The 16,273-nt window shown below is 42.9% G+C and overlaps 1 protein-coding gene across 2 annotated transcripts in view; it reads left to right on the plus strand.

The window, feature by feature from the left end:
• The window catches only part of ELOVL1 (ELOVL fatty acid elongase 1), a 146,503-nt gene extending 132,171 nt beyond the window's left edge, over positions 1–14,332 (plus strand). For both annotated transcript variants that reach the window (XM_030205529.1, XM_030205530.1), the window contains exon 8: positions 11,752–14,332. In XM_030205529.1, coding sequence (XP_030061389.1) covers positions 11,752–12,036 — 285 coding nt within the window. In that variant the 3' untranslated portion in view covers positions 12,037–14,332. The remainder of the gene's footprint in view (positions 1–11,751) is intronic.
• Positions 14,333–16,273: the final 1,941 nt, after the last annotated feature.

The raw sequence follows: 16,273 nt of genomic DNA on the forward strand, positions 1-16,273 counted from the left end.
TACTGCCTTCAGTGAATTCCTTCAAAAAGGCAATAAATACATAAATAAATACAAAAACTGCTGGACAAAATTCACAATTTAGAAAACAGGTCGAGGTGAAGCACTTTAAGAAACCCTGACATGCCTGAAGGTGCAGAAAATAAGTCCCTGTTTTGTGGAGTAGCTATTTCAGGGCCTGTTTTTTACGCCACTGCTCTCTGGGGAGGGGAGAGGGGGCTTATAGAGTCCTGAGGCACCCAGGTGCATTCCCTAAACCTGTACCAGCCAAGATCCTAAATTTTAAAGACAAAGAGCTGATCCTACAGAGATTGAGAAAAGGAGGCTCAAATTTGGATATTCTGAGACTACAGTGCAAATTTGGACAAGAGGCGCCAGCAATATAGAGAGATGAAGATACAGTTATACTCCCATGATATACGACTGGCAATGCTCTACTTGGCTAGATTCTTAAGTCTTTACAATATTTATTTCTTTTTGATGGTATCGTTGGAGCTCTACAAGGACTGGTCTTGTTTTGTACATGGGCTGTGCTCCAGGAATCTCTTCCTGAAGACAGATGCTGACTCTAATTTCATTTTTTGCTATGGCCCTATGGATATAGGTTGGCACTCTGAAGCAACCGAAAGTAGAGGCCAACAGTGGTGATCCCACGTTTGTAATTTTCTGGCACATTCAGAGGGGACTCCACAGCCCCCTATAGCGACTACCCAACAAGGAAGCCCTTTTTAACAAATCTAGGGCAAGATCTTGTGGTTTAATGGCACACTCCTACAGGCGTCGCTACTGGATGGGACACAGGTATAGGATTTCTCAGCTGAACAAGAGAGTTAGATCTTGCTGTAATTTTTTCTTGTTTTGCTTCACTCTCTATTAAGGTTATAACAAGACTGAGAGTGTTTAACACACTTTTGGCTGTGCAAGCGCAAAAGCTATGGAAGGATTTTTAAGAAGAATTTAAAAACTATTCTTGTTAGCAGTTGTCTTGGGTTTTCTTTGATGTAAACCTCTTACAACCTGAGGTAAATGTGATGCGAATGTCACTGTCTTGTGGAAACAATGTGCAATTTATTTTTGTCCTTTAGTGAGCTGGGTACTGGGTGATACTCTACAATTTCTTACTCATTTAATGATGTCCTCAAGTGAGTTGATATACTGTCCAGGGGGTACAAACACCTGCAAAACGGCAAAAAATGCTTATTGAATGGAATAAATTAGGGGCGGCAATTTACTTGATTCAAGAAACTCGTTTGGGTAAAACTGACTTTTGTAAATTGAGGACCTCATGGGCAGGGGAACTATTTTCATCAGGAGGCTTCTCCAATAGTGCAGGGGTGGCGATTGGAATATGAAAAAATACTGTGGCAGAAGTCCAGAGGGTATAATGAGATATGAAGGAAAGGGCATTGGCAATTGAGGCTCGGGTGGGAGAAAAAACATATCTGTATTGCAACAGTATATGCACCAAAACAAGGGTCAATTTGTAGTTCTTAAGTGAGACCCTTCAACACCTTAGAGGGTGGACTACACTGCCTATCTTGCTTGGGGAGACATTAACTTGGGTTTAGATGGTCCTCTGGATAGATCAGTGAATCGAACAGGTCAATGGAACATGGGTTCTGTCTCCGAGATATGTGTCGGGAATTTTCTGTGGTGGATGTGGGGAGAAAGCTCCATCTGAATGTTCAGGATTATACCTACATAATAACATAAGAATAGCCATACTGGGTCAGATGAATGGTCCATCTAGCCCAGTATCCTGCTTCCAACAGTGGTCAATCTAGGTTACAGGTAACTGGCAGAAACCCAGTTAATAGCATCATTCCATGCTACCAATCCCAGGGCAAGCAGTGGCTTCCCCTCAGCCATCTGTGGCCGCTGCGGCACTAGTGGCACTTGGAACTGGGTCCTTCGCAGGTGGCCACCGCAATGCTTGGCTTCTCCTCCTCTGCAAGTAGTTGCTTCCGGAGTCACACGTGGCAGCGTGCTTGGCTGCCACAGTGCTACGCTTGGCTCCTCCTTGCTGCGGACTTCCCGGGTGAGGGCACGACCCCGCTGACATCAGATACCCTCACCTTTTAGGGAAGAGCTGTATCGGTGTTCAGGGCCTTGGCTACTTTTATGTAAGTAGCACTGGTGCGTTTGATTACTTTTTGCTATGCTGCCTGCCTGACCATTCTCCTAAACGTTTCCTGCCTGAACCTGACCATTCCCCTGAACGCTGCCTGCCTAATCTAACCTAAACTAAATGGTATCTTCGTGAGATAGAGATCCAGTCTCCCCCACTGCCATACAAATACCATAATGCCCCTGTAACGTGCTCCAATAATGTCTAGCCTGAAAGTACATAAGTAATGCCATACTGGGAAAGACCAAAGGTCCATCAAGCCCAGCATCCTGTCCCTGACAGCGGCCAATCCAGGTCAAGGGCACCTGGCAAGCTACCCAAACATACAAACATTTTATACAAGTTATTCCCGAAATTGTGGATTTTTCCCAAGTCCATTTAGTAGCGGTCTATGGACTTGTCCTTTAGGAAACCGTCTAACCCCTTTTTAAACTCTGCTAAGTTAACCGCCTTCGCTACGTTCTCCAGCAACGAATTCCAGAGTTTAATTATGCGTTGGGTGAAGAAAAAGTTTCTCCGATTTGTTTTAAATTTACTACACTGTAGTTTCATCGCATGCCCCCTAGTTCTAGTATTTTTGGAAAGCATGAACAGACACTTCACAACCACCTGTTCCACTCCACTCATTATTTTATATACCTCTATCATGTAGGGATAAAGATGTTTTTGTACAAGATGCCATTGCTCCTGCATTTCTGTGAAAGAGGGGAAGGGGCCCTCCCCCAGATCCATTAGTTGGCCTAAGGACCCACAACCCCTCCTAGTCCAATTTAAAGGACATAGCTTCCAGACCCGAGGGAGAGTCCACATTGCCCTGAAATTGTAACAAAGGAGACGCTGCTGCCACCTTTATTCTGTGCCTTCCTCCACCACCTCCAAGCCATTTACACTGGCCACAAAAATTGAAGGTGAGAAGCAAACCGTGCATTAGAAGTAGGTTTCATACACACCTGACGACAGTCAACCTTTGCAAAGTTCTGTCCACTTTCACTGGGCCCCCGGATACCTCAAGTATCTGGGGTTCGGCTGATCAGCTCTATCAGTACGATCTATGATGTAAATTTCCCCCCTAAGTTGAAGGAACTCTTTGTAGATCTGAACTGTTGGGATGGTCTTCAGATATATCTTGGTTGGGCCGTATAGTGGCTCTCAAGATGACTGTCCTCCCGAAATTGCTTTATCTCTTTATGGCCATTCCACACTCTATTCCACAATCCTTTTTTGGGCCTTGCAGAAAAAAAGCATTTGTCTATATTTTGGAATAGAACCCCCCCCCCCCCCCCCCCCCCCAAATTGAGCTGTCACATTTTGTATCAACTCAAACTACATGGTAGAATGGGGGTACCTAATTTTGAATTGTATCACCAGGCCAGCTCTGTTTCAGATTATAGCTGTATGGCAACGAGAGATTTTGAACCCTTGGACTAGACTTGCTCCCCTTGAGGAGCCTGGTCCCTGGGTTGGCCCATTTAATGAGGGTTCCCTTAGTAATATGGATTAAGGTGCGTTTTCGACAGTATCACATCTATACGCCTATTCAGTATGCCTTCTGATTCTCCCCTGGTCTGACAAGGTTTATAAACAATGGGCTGCCCGATCCCTGCAAATCCTGGGACAGATTTGGTAGGTAGGAAGGTGCTCTGATCCCTTTCTCTGATCTCCAACATGAAGATGGTTTACCCCACTCTGATTTCTTTCATTATAGGCCACTTAAAGATTTCATACTACGCAGGGCCAGGGATGACCTCACCTTGGCGGAATCATCTGTAGAATTAGCACTGAATTCAGGCACTGGGAAGGGAGGGATCTCTTGGCTCAATAAAGCTTTATTGAAAGATGATACTCCAGTCCACAAATATATTGCTAAATGGGAAACATTTTTGTCTGGTACTTATGATCCTAAACAATGGGAGAAAGTGTTTTAATATCTGTTTGAGGTCTCCATTGAAAATGGTTTTAAAATCTTCTACCAATGGCATTATACTCCAGTGAGACTATTTTGGATCTGCAAAACTGGCTCGCCACTCTGTTGGCGTAATTGTGATGAGAAGGGTTCCTTCTTCCACATTTGGTGGACCTGCCCAGTGGTGCAAGCCTTTTGGACAGTGTTGCTTCAGGAACTCAACACTTTCCTTCTGGTTGATTACCCACTTTGTGCTGACTATATGCTGCATCATAGGGTTGCAGGTACCCCGCGGGAAGTCCATTTTCTGGTGACAGATTTTTTCACAGCGGCCAAGACAGTATTGGCATAACTTTGAAAACAAGTTTCTATTCACCATTTGAGACTCTTTTTTTTTTAAGTGGATTATTACTGCCTGATGTCCCAACTCACGGCTTATAAATACAGTCGACTTACCATAAGGGTTGGGACCTTTATCTGGTCTGGAGACCAGCTGGTCCCTCTTTTTAGTTATACTCCCATATACGCTTTTTTCTTTTTACTACACCTCTCTTTAATGGATTTTATATAAGCAACTTATGACTGTGACTCACAGTGGTTGTTGTATAATGTTTGGGGAATGGGAAATTTTGTTATGTTGTACTTCTTTGGTAAGCTTATATCGGATCTGTTCTGTTTGGTATTTTACTGATTATTGAATTGTACTTACTATCTTATCTTTGAATAAATAAAGCATTCAAAAAAAGTAGGTTTCATATGTAACATATTACTGAAAGAAAGTGGAGCAGTCCAGCTCTCCAACCACCCCTGCGGGGTAAATATCGAGTGCCCCGTGACCACCTCCGAGATCAACCGTAGCAGTGCTGCAGAATTACAAGGGCGATTGTCAGGACTGTTCAAACCCTCCTGCCCTTTATCCAGAGTCAGGTAAGCTGCACAAGCCCTCTTACCTCGCTAGATAAAAGAACATGTAATACTTCTGAATACGCCCTCATCCTTATGGGACAGCCAGATTGTAATAGTCTGTAAGGGGTACAGGAGCTTGGGCAAGAGAACCATCTTAACGAGAGCCACTGTGTCTGTCAGAGATAAAGGAAGGTCCTTCCATGTACAGCACAGTTGTTTGATCTCCTCTATAGGGTAAATATTACTCTTTACATAGCGTGCTGATTGGTGCTTAAATAGATACCTAAGTAGAGAATGGGTTTTTTCACCGAGGAAGTATGTACATCAGCATGCCATGGTTCCACTCTACTTCCCACCAGCAGCAACATCTCAGACTAATCACAATTCATGTTAAGCCCTAAAATGCTCCCATATTCCTGAACTAACCACAAGGCAACACCTAAACGTTGAATGGCCAAAGAAAAAGTATGGGGGATAAGGGGCACCCCTGACGAGTGCCCCTCTGAAGATCAAAGCTGGTCTTGAGCACTCCATTGACTGATAGTTGGGCCTGCGGACAGGTACACAAGGAATTCACCCAGGAAAGAAAGTGTCCCTCAGATATGTACCTGCCTAACACCCCAAACAAATACTCCCAGGAAATACTATCAAATGCCTTTTCCATATCGAGGCCCACTATGACCCCTGTGCTCATAGCTAGCAACCAAGGCCTTGATCAGATTCATGGAGGCATAGAGCCCCAGGACAAACCCAAGCCTGATCAGCATGAGGTAAGTTGAGTTGCGGTATCAATTCCGCCTCCACACCATAATAGCTGCAAGCAGTTTAGCATCCTGATTAAATAGGTCGGGATGACCCCACCTGTTTAGGGTCTTTGCTTGGTTTTGGGAGCAAGAGAATATGTGCTAGATTAGGCCGTTTTCTCTCCCCCAATCCTTCAAATTTATTAAACATCCAGCAAAGTGGTGCAGCTACCAAATCCCCCAAAAGTTTATTATAATAATCTGGGCCAAAACCGTTGGGTCTGGGAGCTTTCGCCAGCTTCAGAAGCTTTATATCCAAATGGATTTCAGCTTCACTACGAGGGGCATTCAAGGCATGTAGTTGGTCCATGGAAAGGGAAGGCGAAGGATGATTATGTAAAACCTTATCCCGGTCTACCTCAGCTGCTTGGTTTACAGGGTCTCATAAAACTTGAGAAACTGGTCCCGTAGCTGGGCCTCATCAGTGTAGTATCTCCCCTGACCATCCCTAATGGACAGAATCACCTGCTTCTTCCTACAGGGGCATACTAGATTAGCTAGGAGATTACCTGCTTTCCGCCCCATCTGTGACGGTGGTGGCGATAGAAATAGAGATCCTGAGTGGTCCTTTCATTCAGTAGAGCATCAAGCTGTTTCCTAATCATGGTGAGCTGGTGTGTGATATCTTCATCTAAATGGGACGGATGCACCTGTCGCAAGGAGCTAAGTTCAGCTGACAAGCGGAGAATCTCCGCCTCCCTACCTGCTTTTAGTGTAGGCAATATGTCCCATCATAACTATCTTATTTATTTAGATTTGCTCACACCTTTTTCAGTAGTAGCTCAAGTTTCTCTGTCCCAGGAGGGCTCACAATCTAAGTTTGTACCTGAGGCAATGGAGGGTTAAGTGACAGACATGCCTAAGATCACAAGGAGCAGCAGCGGGATTTGAACCGGCCACCTCTGGATTTCAAGACCGGTGCTCTAACCACTAGGCCACTCTTCCACTTCTTAGACACCTCCCAGTATGTAATAGAGCTAACATCAGAGGAATCAAGCAAATGATCAGTGTAGTCTGCCCAAGGGAGAAATAGTTTCTGATATACATTTGTTAGAGGCTCCCCGGAATGTGAGAGAAGTCCCTTTAATTTCCATTTTATTTTTTATTTAAGTTTTAATGATTGAGGAATTGTGAGAACTGGTATGGTATAGGATATTATTTTATGTTAAATTTTCTTTGCAGCTTTTATTTTGGTGGTGGAGTGCGACATTCCCACGCTTCCTAGGTTTATTTTGTCTTGTGTTTAGATTTTATTTTTTGCTTTATTTATGAAGATGTTTTTCAGTAACGTGTGGGTTATAGTTTTGTAGGTTCTTTTTATGATCAGTAGACACACTTGGATGTCTTTAACTTTTTGCTTGTAAAAGTTTCATCTTCTATTCATTGTTTTCAAATGCAAGTTGATTAATAAAAAATAATGAGAATAAAATTAAAATGTTTACGTGGTGATATACACTGTAAAAACAAAAATAAAAAATATGAATATATGCATTTAAAAAAAAAACTGGAAAGTGCCCACATAGGGGTTGATTTTCAAAGTGATTTAACCATCTAGAAATGTCTCCTGGCTGGTTAAATCACCTGTTTGGGGTAACCACTAATTTTCAGCTGCACTTAATTGAGTTGTGGCTGCTGAAGTGAAAATTGGCTATTTTGGGGATGTTCTGGGGGCGGAGTCAGCACTTGGCCAGTTGAGCACCGATACTCAGCACTTCGGTCAGGTCAATTCTGTCTTTATGCAGTAACCCATAGCCAGCGGTGCAAACTGGAAATTCAGTACTGATGCCTGGACTTTTTTCATCACACCACTATGTAAATTGATGATGTCAACAGTTCTTTGAAAATCGAGCAGATGGTATTCCATATAGTCCCAGATCTTCAACCCATCAAAATCTAGTGTTTCTGCCATTTGTTTTCAATGGGTTACCTATTGGCTTCATTGAGTGTCTTAGTCTTCACACTATATGGAATAGTAAAGAACTGTCCCACCCCATTTATGATTTTATAGATGTTGTATCTCCACTCGTGGTGCTGCTTTTCCAAATTGAATACTACTACTACTTAACATTTCTAAAGTGCTACTAGGGTTACGCAGCGCTGTACAATTTAACATGGAAGGACAGTCCCTGCTCAAGGAGCTTACAATCTAAAAGACAGATGTACAATCTAAAGACGATCTAAACAATCTAAAGACAAGTGTAGAGTCCGTCTGATAGGGCATACTATATTTCACGAAAGGTTAGGTGCTGAAAGCAGCCTTGAAGAGGTGAGTTTTAAGTAGAGATTTGAAGATGGAGGGGGCTTGGCGTAGGGGTTAAGGAAGATTGTTCCAAGCATAGGGTGAGGCAAGGCAGAATGAGCGGAGCCTGGAGTTGGCAGTGGTGGAGAAGGGAACTGAAAGGAGGGATTTGTCCTGTGAGCGGAGGTTACGGGCGGGAACAGAGGGGGAGATGAAGGTAGAGAATAGCTCTGACCTTTTAAATAAACTGAGACCCTTGGTATGGGGTAATGGATTTAATATACTGCCTGTCTGTAGCACAACCAAAGACCCTTAATCCTCTCCTGGAGGGCCACCTAGGTTTCCAGGATTTTAAAAATGAATATGCAAGTGGTTTACTTAAAATGCATCTCATTCATATTCATTATAATAATCCTGAAAACCTGACTGGCTAGTTGTGCCTCTAGGAGAGGGTTGAGAAGTAGTGTCCTAACTTCTTGACCGATGAGTTAGAAACTGGTTGAATGGGAGGCAACAAAGACTACTGAGGAAAGGGGATTACCAGCGGTGTGCTATAGGGAATTTGTTCCTTTGGTTCTTTTCAACACATTTCTGGGCAGGTACTTGGTGCTAATATTTGCCTTGATTTGTTGCTGGTAAGTGTCAAATCCCAGTCAGGGCATTGACCTGTGTAAGTTCAGAAACACTGTACTATAGATTTTCAAAAGCTGCTCTAGCGGTCTGCAGCCAGTCTGGATTTCAGGATAATCACATTGATGATGCTTGAGATCTAATAAATAGGAATAAAGCAAAAGAGAGGAAAATAAGGTAATACCTCTTTTTTTTTTTTTAATTACGCTTTTAATGGCTCAGCCTTCAGCTCAGTGCAAGAGATCACAGTATAAAGTATATAAGTGAAACATAAAATAGTTCCATGAAAGTCTTAAGGGAAAGATTGGGGTTCAGGGTGGAAGAGGAGTGAGAAACAAGGAAAAGTGGATGAATAATCAGAAATATCATTTTATGGTTTACTAGCCATTAAGCCCGTTAAAACGGGCGAGATTTCCAGCTACCCACCTCGCCGCCACTCCCTCCCCCCTCCGGGCCGGGCCCCCTGCACTGACCTGACAGCGCCTCTCACCTCCGTGTGGAAGCGCTGCAGGCAGCAGCAGATCACTCTACTGCTGCCTGCAGCGCTTCCACACGGAGGTGAGAGACACTGTCAGGTCAGTGCAGGGGGCCCGATGCGGAGGGGGGCGGGAGCGGCGGCGGGGATGGGGGGGAAGGTGGAGGTTGGTGCGCGCGATGTTCATTTCCAGACTCCAGCAGCAGCGTCCGACTCGGTTTCCCTCTCTGTTCCGCCCTCTGACGTCATCACGTCAACACGAGGGCAGGACAGAGAGGGAAGTCTCTACTGCGCATTTGCAGGTGAGTCAGTCACTTGCCATTTATATGTTTGATGGTGTCATAGGAAACCCAGATCCTTGTTAATTACCTCTTAGTATTTTGACCATAATGTCGCTGATGCATTACCCAGGTTCTGAAAAATGCTGTCCCCCAGAGGTACCACTTTTGCTTTGTGGCGTTTGATGTGATGCATATGTGAGGTGATTCTTGTCTTGGGGAGATGGGAAAGATGCTCAATATTAGAACCCTGGTTCACATCTTCTGTATTGAGTAATATATACAGCATTTGAGGTAGAGCTTGAGATAAACCGGCTTATAATAGATCTCTAATGTATACAGATTTCTAATCGTTTATTCATTTACTAGACCATCACTTATTACAAAAGTAAGTCAGAATGGTTTACAATGTAATATAAAATACTATAAAACATAATGCATATTAATTGTGGATATCCTAAAAACCCAACCAGCTGTGGCATCACAAGGATAAGTTTGGGGAGCACCGTTATATGTAATCTCTCCCTCCCTTCAGGTGCAAAAACCTGTGTGAAATGTGAGTTTGTATAGATGGTCTTTTAAATCGCAGATAATTTGCAAAATTGATAAAAGATATCCCCAGGCAAGTTAGCGGGGCAGAGCTACAGGAGAGCCAGTATAGGCTATTACATAGGGGATACATGGCACAAACACAGGCAGCAAGAGCGGGCTGTGCACCGGATGCTCAGTGTGTAAAGTGTAGACGAGGGAGAAATACACTTCTGCATGCATTTTGGAGTTGTATCAAAGTGAAAATATTCTGGAAAAGGATCCATAATTACCTTGAGACTCTCATAGGCCACAGACTAATTCCCTCGTGGAGAGGGGTGTTATTAAACAAAAGGGGGGCCTATGAGCTATCAGACAAGAACATGGATCTATTACTGGGTAAGGCATACGCAGTGGGGAAAAAATGTATACTGAGGCATTGGATGCAAGAGGAACCACCCACCATCTGGTTTTGAAGGAATAAATTTCATGAGTTGATGTTATGGGAGGCTAGAGCAGCACGTGGCACCCCAAAGAAAAGAAAAGCCTTTATTTCCATTTGGAACAGATATTTACACAGTATCTCACATAAAGCGAGAAGCGCAGTGCTCAATAATCTGCCCCTATTATAAGAGGAGCACAGTGCCAAAAGAAGCAAGACCAATATTTTACACTCTGGTAGGAATAGCATGTGCAGAGGTAGAGGTAACTAACCATGATGTGTAGAGAACATTTTATGCGAGTAGAGGGGGAGGGGGGTATAGGAGTGGGAAGGGTAATGTTCAATGCATAATACAGGGACATGTGTATTATTAGATAGGAGAACAATCCTTTGAAGGAGCACATCGAGGACCCACCAGTAAATACTGTTGGGATAATACACTGAGTAAAACATGAGTAATAAATATTGGAGTTTCATATAAAAGTTTATTGTTAATAGTTATGCAACTGCACAGTAATTATACATGTACACATTATAGATATAGGAAAAGACAAGAAGGAAGGGATAGGGGAGAAAAGTTTGGAAAACATTGATGATGGACGTTTCAGGTTTAGTAATGTGTACTAGACTTTGCTGTTATACTATTTATATTGACTGAGATGGAATTGTATACCATGTGACCTCATCAATAAAAAATTGTTGAAACATAAATCGCAGATAATTTGTTAAAATTAGTACATGCTTTCTTACTAGTAGGTTAGATTACTGTAATTCATTGTTGATAGGCTCCAGCAAAGGCAAATTGGACTTGATATACCGCCTTTCTGAGGTTTTTGCAACTACATTCAAAGCGGTTTACATATATTCAGGTACTGTCGGTGTCATTGAGTTTAAGGTGATGTGTTTTGTATTTAAAGCTTTGTATCTGAATTGCTTGGTGTATCTTTCCCCCCAAAATATGTAGTTATTCACCATTTCAGAGAATTACGTTCTTCTGAAAAAGGACAGCTTCAGTTGCCAGGTCTTGACATTATAAAGTTGTCTTCTACCAGGAAGCATGCTTTTTCTTCTCTTGGACTATTCTTATGAAATTCATGGATGGATGGTCGGTCTTCAGGAAATGTCTTATCTTGCTTTTCGTACAGTCTTGAAGACCTTACTGTTCAGCAATATTATAAATATTAAAGGATTATAAGAGCACTATCATTTTTACTGAATTTTGGTCAGATTGATCATTTGGAAAAGTTGTATTCATTTTTAGAAATGTATTATTATTTATAAGTGTATTATTGAAGTTTTGTTTAATGTATTTTAATTATATACTCTGCTTAGGTACCGATGTATTTTTAACGGTATATCAAATTATGAAATCTAATCTACTCCAAATAGAATGACGTTTCTTCCTCTTCTGCTGTTTTACAGGTCCAGTTTGTGCTCATAGCTATACACGTGTCTCAGTATTACTTCATGCCTAGCTGTGGCTACCAGTTCCCCATCTTCATTCACCTGATCTGGATCTATGGTACCGTCTTCTTCATCCTGTTCTCCAACTTCTGGTACCAAGCCTACACCAAGGGCAGACGGTTACCCAAGAGCAGGGAGCAGCCTGTCGAGGGGGGCTTTTCACGCAAGAACAAGCATGTTACGAATGGCAGCATCCATGTTGAGAATGGTATAGCAAGGAACGGGAAACTCAAAGCTAACTAGAGGCTGCTATCCCCATCCCCAGCTGGTCAGAAAAGAGAACAGAATTATCCTGCAGATTTTAAGCCAAGGAGCCTTAGGTGTGAGAAGAGCAACAGGAACTGTAGCCCTGGACTCTGAGCACAGCTAGGAACCTCAACAGCCAACCCAAGTGCCTACAGCCCAGCACTGCCAGTGGCCTCTCCAGACTGCTCATATACACAGCAGCTCTCTCTTCCTACCCCCTTCCATTGTCAGCTCACATCACAACAGGTCTCTTTCTTCAGGGCCATCTTCTGTTATGAAGAGCCCGCTCTGTCTCCTTCCTCTGGGCCTGTGCTTCCATTCTGGTGCGAGCTGCAGCATTATCATACATGTTCAGGTGTAGCATCTGTTCCTCTGCATCTCTTGAGTGTGTGTATATACATATATGTATGTATATATATATACACACACCCACACCCCTCTCTGCATGTGTTCACTGCATTTTGCCAGTGTACATGCTGTATTGGTGGTGTGGATTTTGTACATATTTATGTACCATTGCCTTCTGCTATCACTTTGATTAATCTTTAGTCTGGTCACTATTTCCCTTCCTGTTAGTTAGAAAAAGGCCTGATTTTGCTGGGTGTTTAAAAAGTCAGACTTAACGTGCCTTAGCCTCAGCGAACCTTTAGTTTGAGTGAGCACATGTTTTGCAGGGGATGTGTGTGTATGTTGTCATGTATGTGGTTGCATTTCTACACATATATGGGTTTTCTCCCACTGTCCTTGCAATGTTTCAGGTTCAAAGAATCTATGTGACTAGAAAAGAATACAATGTGCAGTACGACAGCTGTGTGATGCCTTTATCTCCATACTGTATAATTTTTCATGATTTTGGATCGCTTTTCTTTCGTCGCAGTCCAGTAGCTTGTTGGACTGTATCATGAGGATAAAATATATATATATATATTTTGAGTTGCCAGAGGCATTTTCCTTGAGCAGTAACCGAGTATTCAAGGATGTAAATCTGCAGGTAGAGGCCAGGGATTTGCTGCAAATGCATCTTGACAGATGAAGGGTTTTCTAGGACTTGTATTTATTCAAATGCACATCAGTGTGGCCCTAAGGTCCTCCTTGAACCATGCAACCTGCAGTGCAATAGAAATGTTGTTTTGTTGGGGGGGGGGGGGGGGGGTAGGTGGGACTTAGAATTCCCTGTCAGAGCCATATTTATGTGTAAGCAAAGCAAATTCATTTTGCCCCTGTATTGGGTTGTTGTTGTGAAAATGTATCTCTAATATATGCAAGAATGAAATATGTCATAGGCAAGGTAGTAAAAAAGGAGCAACCCATAAATGGGATAGGAAACTAAAAGGCGGAGGGTGGAGGAAAGGAATTTATCTAACTAAAGAAACTGCTGCACTGATTGGTGCACATTTGACCTTGCAAAAAGAATAGTTACAAATGTGCTGGAAATAGGTGTGGCACAGGACTTGTGCGATTTCAGTCCTTTGGCAGCCTCCTTCCTATGCACATGCGTCCGAGATTTATTTGGGTAGCTAGAGCCAGTTCATGCTTTGAAACGGGAGAAAAGTGATGCCAAAGCAGAGCAGGAACTGGTTCTGGACCTGTGTTAGCCAGCCTTGAGTTGGGGATAGTCTTAAGCAGAACAGAAGGCCCAGAGGAATGAGTGTTTCTGACTAGTTTGAGGCCTCAATATTCTCTTTACCTCAAGGTTAGAGAGGAGCTACCTCTGGTCTTTTCTCTTCCATTGTTTTGCTCAGATTTTCTGTATTCATCAGTGTTCTCACAAAGCAAACCTTCCATGATGGACCAAATGCAGCAAGATATTTGCTATGGGACCAAAATTCTCCTCTAGTGAGGGTTTTCCCCTTCAAGTATTTGATCCCAAGACGCCTTTAATATCTTGTGTTTGTCTGGAAGTGTAAAATGTGTTATATAATTTGTGCCTGCTCTATTCTGTCCAAATGGAGATGGTTGTAGCTATGCTGCCTTCATGGTGTCAAGGGCTGGAGCTGCATCTCGGTGTCATCTCAGCAGAAATGAATGGTCCTCTCTGCATTTTCCTTAGGTTCTGCAGTTCAGTGATGATGTGGTTTAGCTGCTGTACGGTGCAGCAGGGTTATTTGTAATATCTTCACTGCCTCTGTCTTTTCCTGAACAAAATGCACTGATTAAGGAGCTTGTTATGAAATAGCAACCTCCAGCTCCCTGACCCATAAAGCTCTGCTGAGTATGGAATAATAAGTCTGTTTGTTTTTGGCACTCTTAACAACCAGTCTGGGTTGTCAATAAAAGTTTTTAAAAAAATGTACCTGAAGACACTTTCAGGGTCTGCTAGTCTGGTTCATTTTACTGCTAAGGATCTGATTTTATGGTACCATAAGTAGCAATAGAACATTTGGCAGGGACCCTGCAGGGGCCAGAGGCCAAACTGCAGAGCAGCTGGTCTTAGTGAATATATAGATAAATTACTTGTACATTAGAGTGCAGGACCTGAAAGGACAGTAGATAAGATACCACATTAGAAGAGTGAACACATGGGGACACTTTGTGGATTACGGTTCTACTACCTCCGAATGGAGAACAGTGCAATGAGGAACAGGAAAGAGTGTAATGGAATATTTTTGGTTAGCACTCAGAATCTGTCTACTTACGATCCCCTGTAGGCAGATCTAAGTTCTGGCTCCTGAACAATAATGACAAGCAATAAAACAGACCAATAATTATAAACGTTAATTAATTTAAGAGCAAGTAGCAGCCAAAGGTTTAAAAAAAAAAAAAAAAATACAGTGTAGTTAGAATGTGACACTTAGGCACTGAACAAACTAGGATGCTCAGAGAAACACAATAAATATTTTTGTTATTGCATGACCGATATTCTTCAGAGCAAACGCATGATTTTCCCTGCAGGCCTATTACAGCTATATAGGCAGGGGTCTAACCCCTACACACCCTTATTTGTAGGTGTGTATGTGAAAACATACAGGCTTGTAGTAGAGGTGCTGAATGAATATCTTCTCTGAATGCACTTTTTATACCCTGTACATCCAGTATGTGCAAATCTCTTCACACCTTTGTGCTTTTTTTCACATTGTGCTGTCTGAAATTACAATTCTAAAGGCATTATGGGAAAAAATTAGGTCTTACCTGCTAATTTTCTTTATTCAAAGTAAACTAGATAAGTGGAGGAGTGGCCCCGTGGTTAGGGTAGAGGACTTTGGTCCTGGGGAACTGAGTTTGATTCCCACTTCAGGCACAGGCAGCTCTTTCTGACTGGGCAAGTCACTTAACCCCGGGGGGGGGGGGGGGGGGGCGATCCGCCCTGGGTGCATGCCGATGGGGGGGGGGGGGGGGGGGTCTGCTCCGCTGGTTCCCTGCTCTCTCTGCCCCGGAACAGGTTACTTCCTGTTCCGGGGCAGAGAGAGCAGGGAACCAGCGGAGCCGACACCCCCCCCCCCCCCCATCAGCATGCACCCAGGGCGGAATGGCCCGCCCGCCCGCCCTGTTTTCTATGGTAGTGGTAAGTGCGCGGGGGGGGGGGAGGGTCAGCCGCCCTCGCTACGGCACTGCTTAACCCTAACCTTCCATTGCCCCAGGTACAAATAACTTCCTATATACAATATGTAAGCCGCATTGAGCCTGCCATGAGTGGGAAAGCGCGGGGTACAAATGTAACAAAAATAAAAAATAAACCTTAGCTGTTCAGTGTTTTGCACAGGAGTGTATAGCTTTCCTTTCTTTAAGATGACTTGCAATGATTCATTTACACAATTTTAAGTATCTAATTAAAAATGGAACTAGATCAATTGTTAAACATGAGAAGCTATTTTGAAAGGACAAGATTCAAACAAAAACAGTAAAACCATTATTATAGAACATTGGCAGGGAGGACCTCTGGATTGATCTAGTTGGATTAAAAGAAAGAAAAGTAGCAGGTAAGACCTAATTTCTACTTCCTTAGGGGTTCTTTTACTAAGCTGCGGTACCGATTTTTAGCTCACGGTATCAATAGAAATCAAAATAAAACATGGAAAAGAAAATAAGATGATACCTTTTTTATTGGACATAACTTAATACATTTCTTGATTAGCTTTCGAAGGTTGCCCTTCTTCGTCAGATCGGAAATAAGCAAATGTGCTAGCTGACAGTGTATATAAGTGAAAACATTCAAGCATTACTATGACAGTCTGACAGGGTGGGAGGATGGGGGTGGGTCGGAGGTATGCATGGGGACATCAAAGCATATCATTGA

This window comes from Microcaecilia unicolor, chromosome 6, assembly GCF_901765095.1.
Source record: "Microcaecilia unicolor chromosome 6, aMicUni1.1, whole genome shotgun sequence".
Lineage (NCBI taxonomy): Eukaryota > Metazoa > Chordata > Amphibia > Gymnophiona > Siphonopidae > Microcaecilia > Microcaecilia unicolor.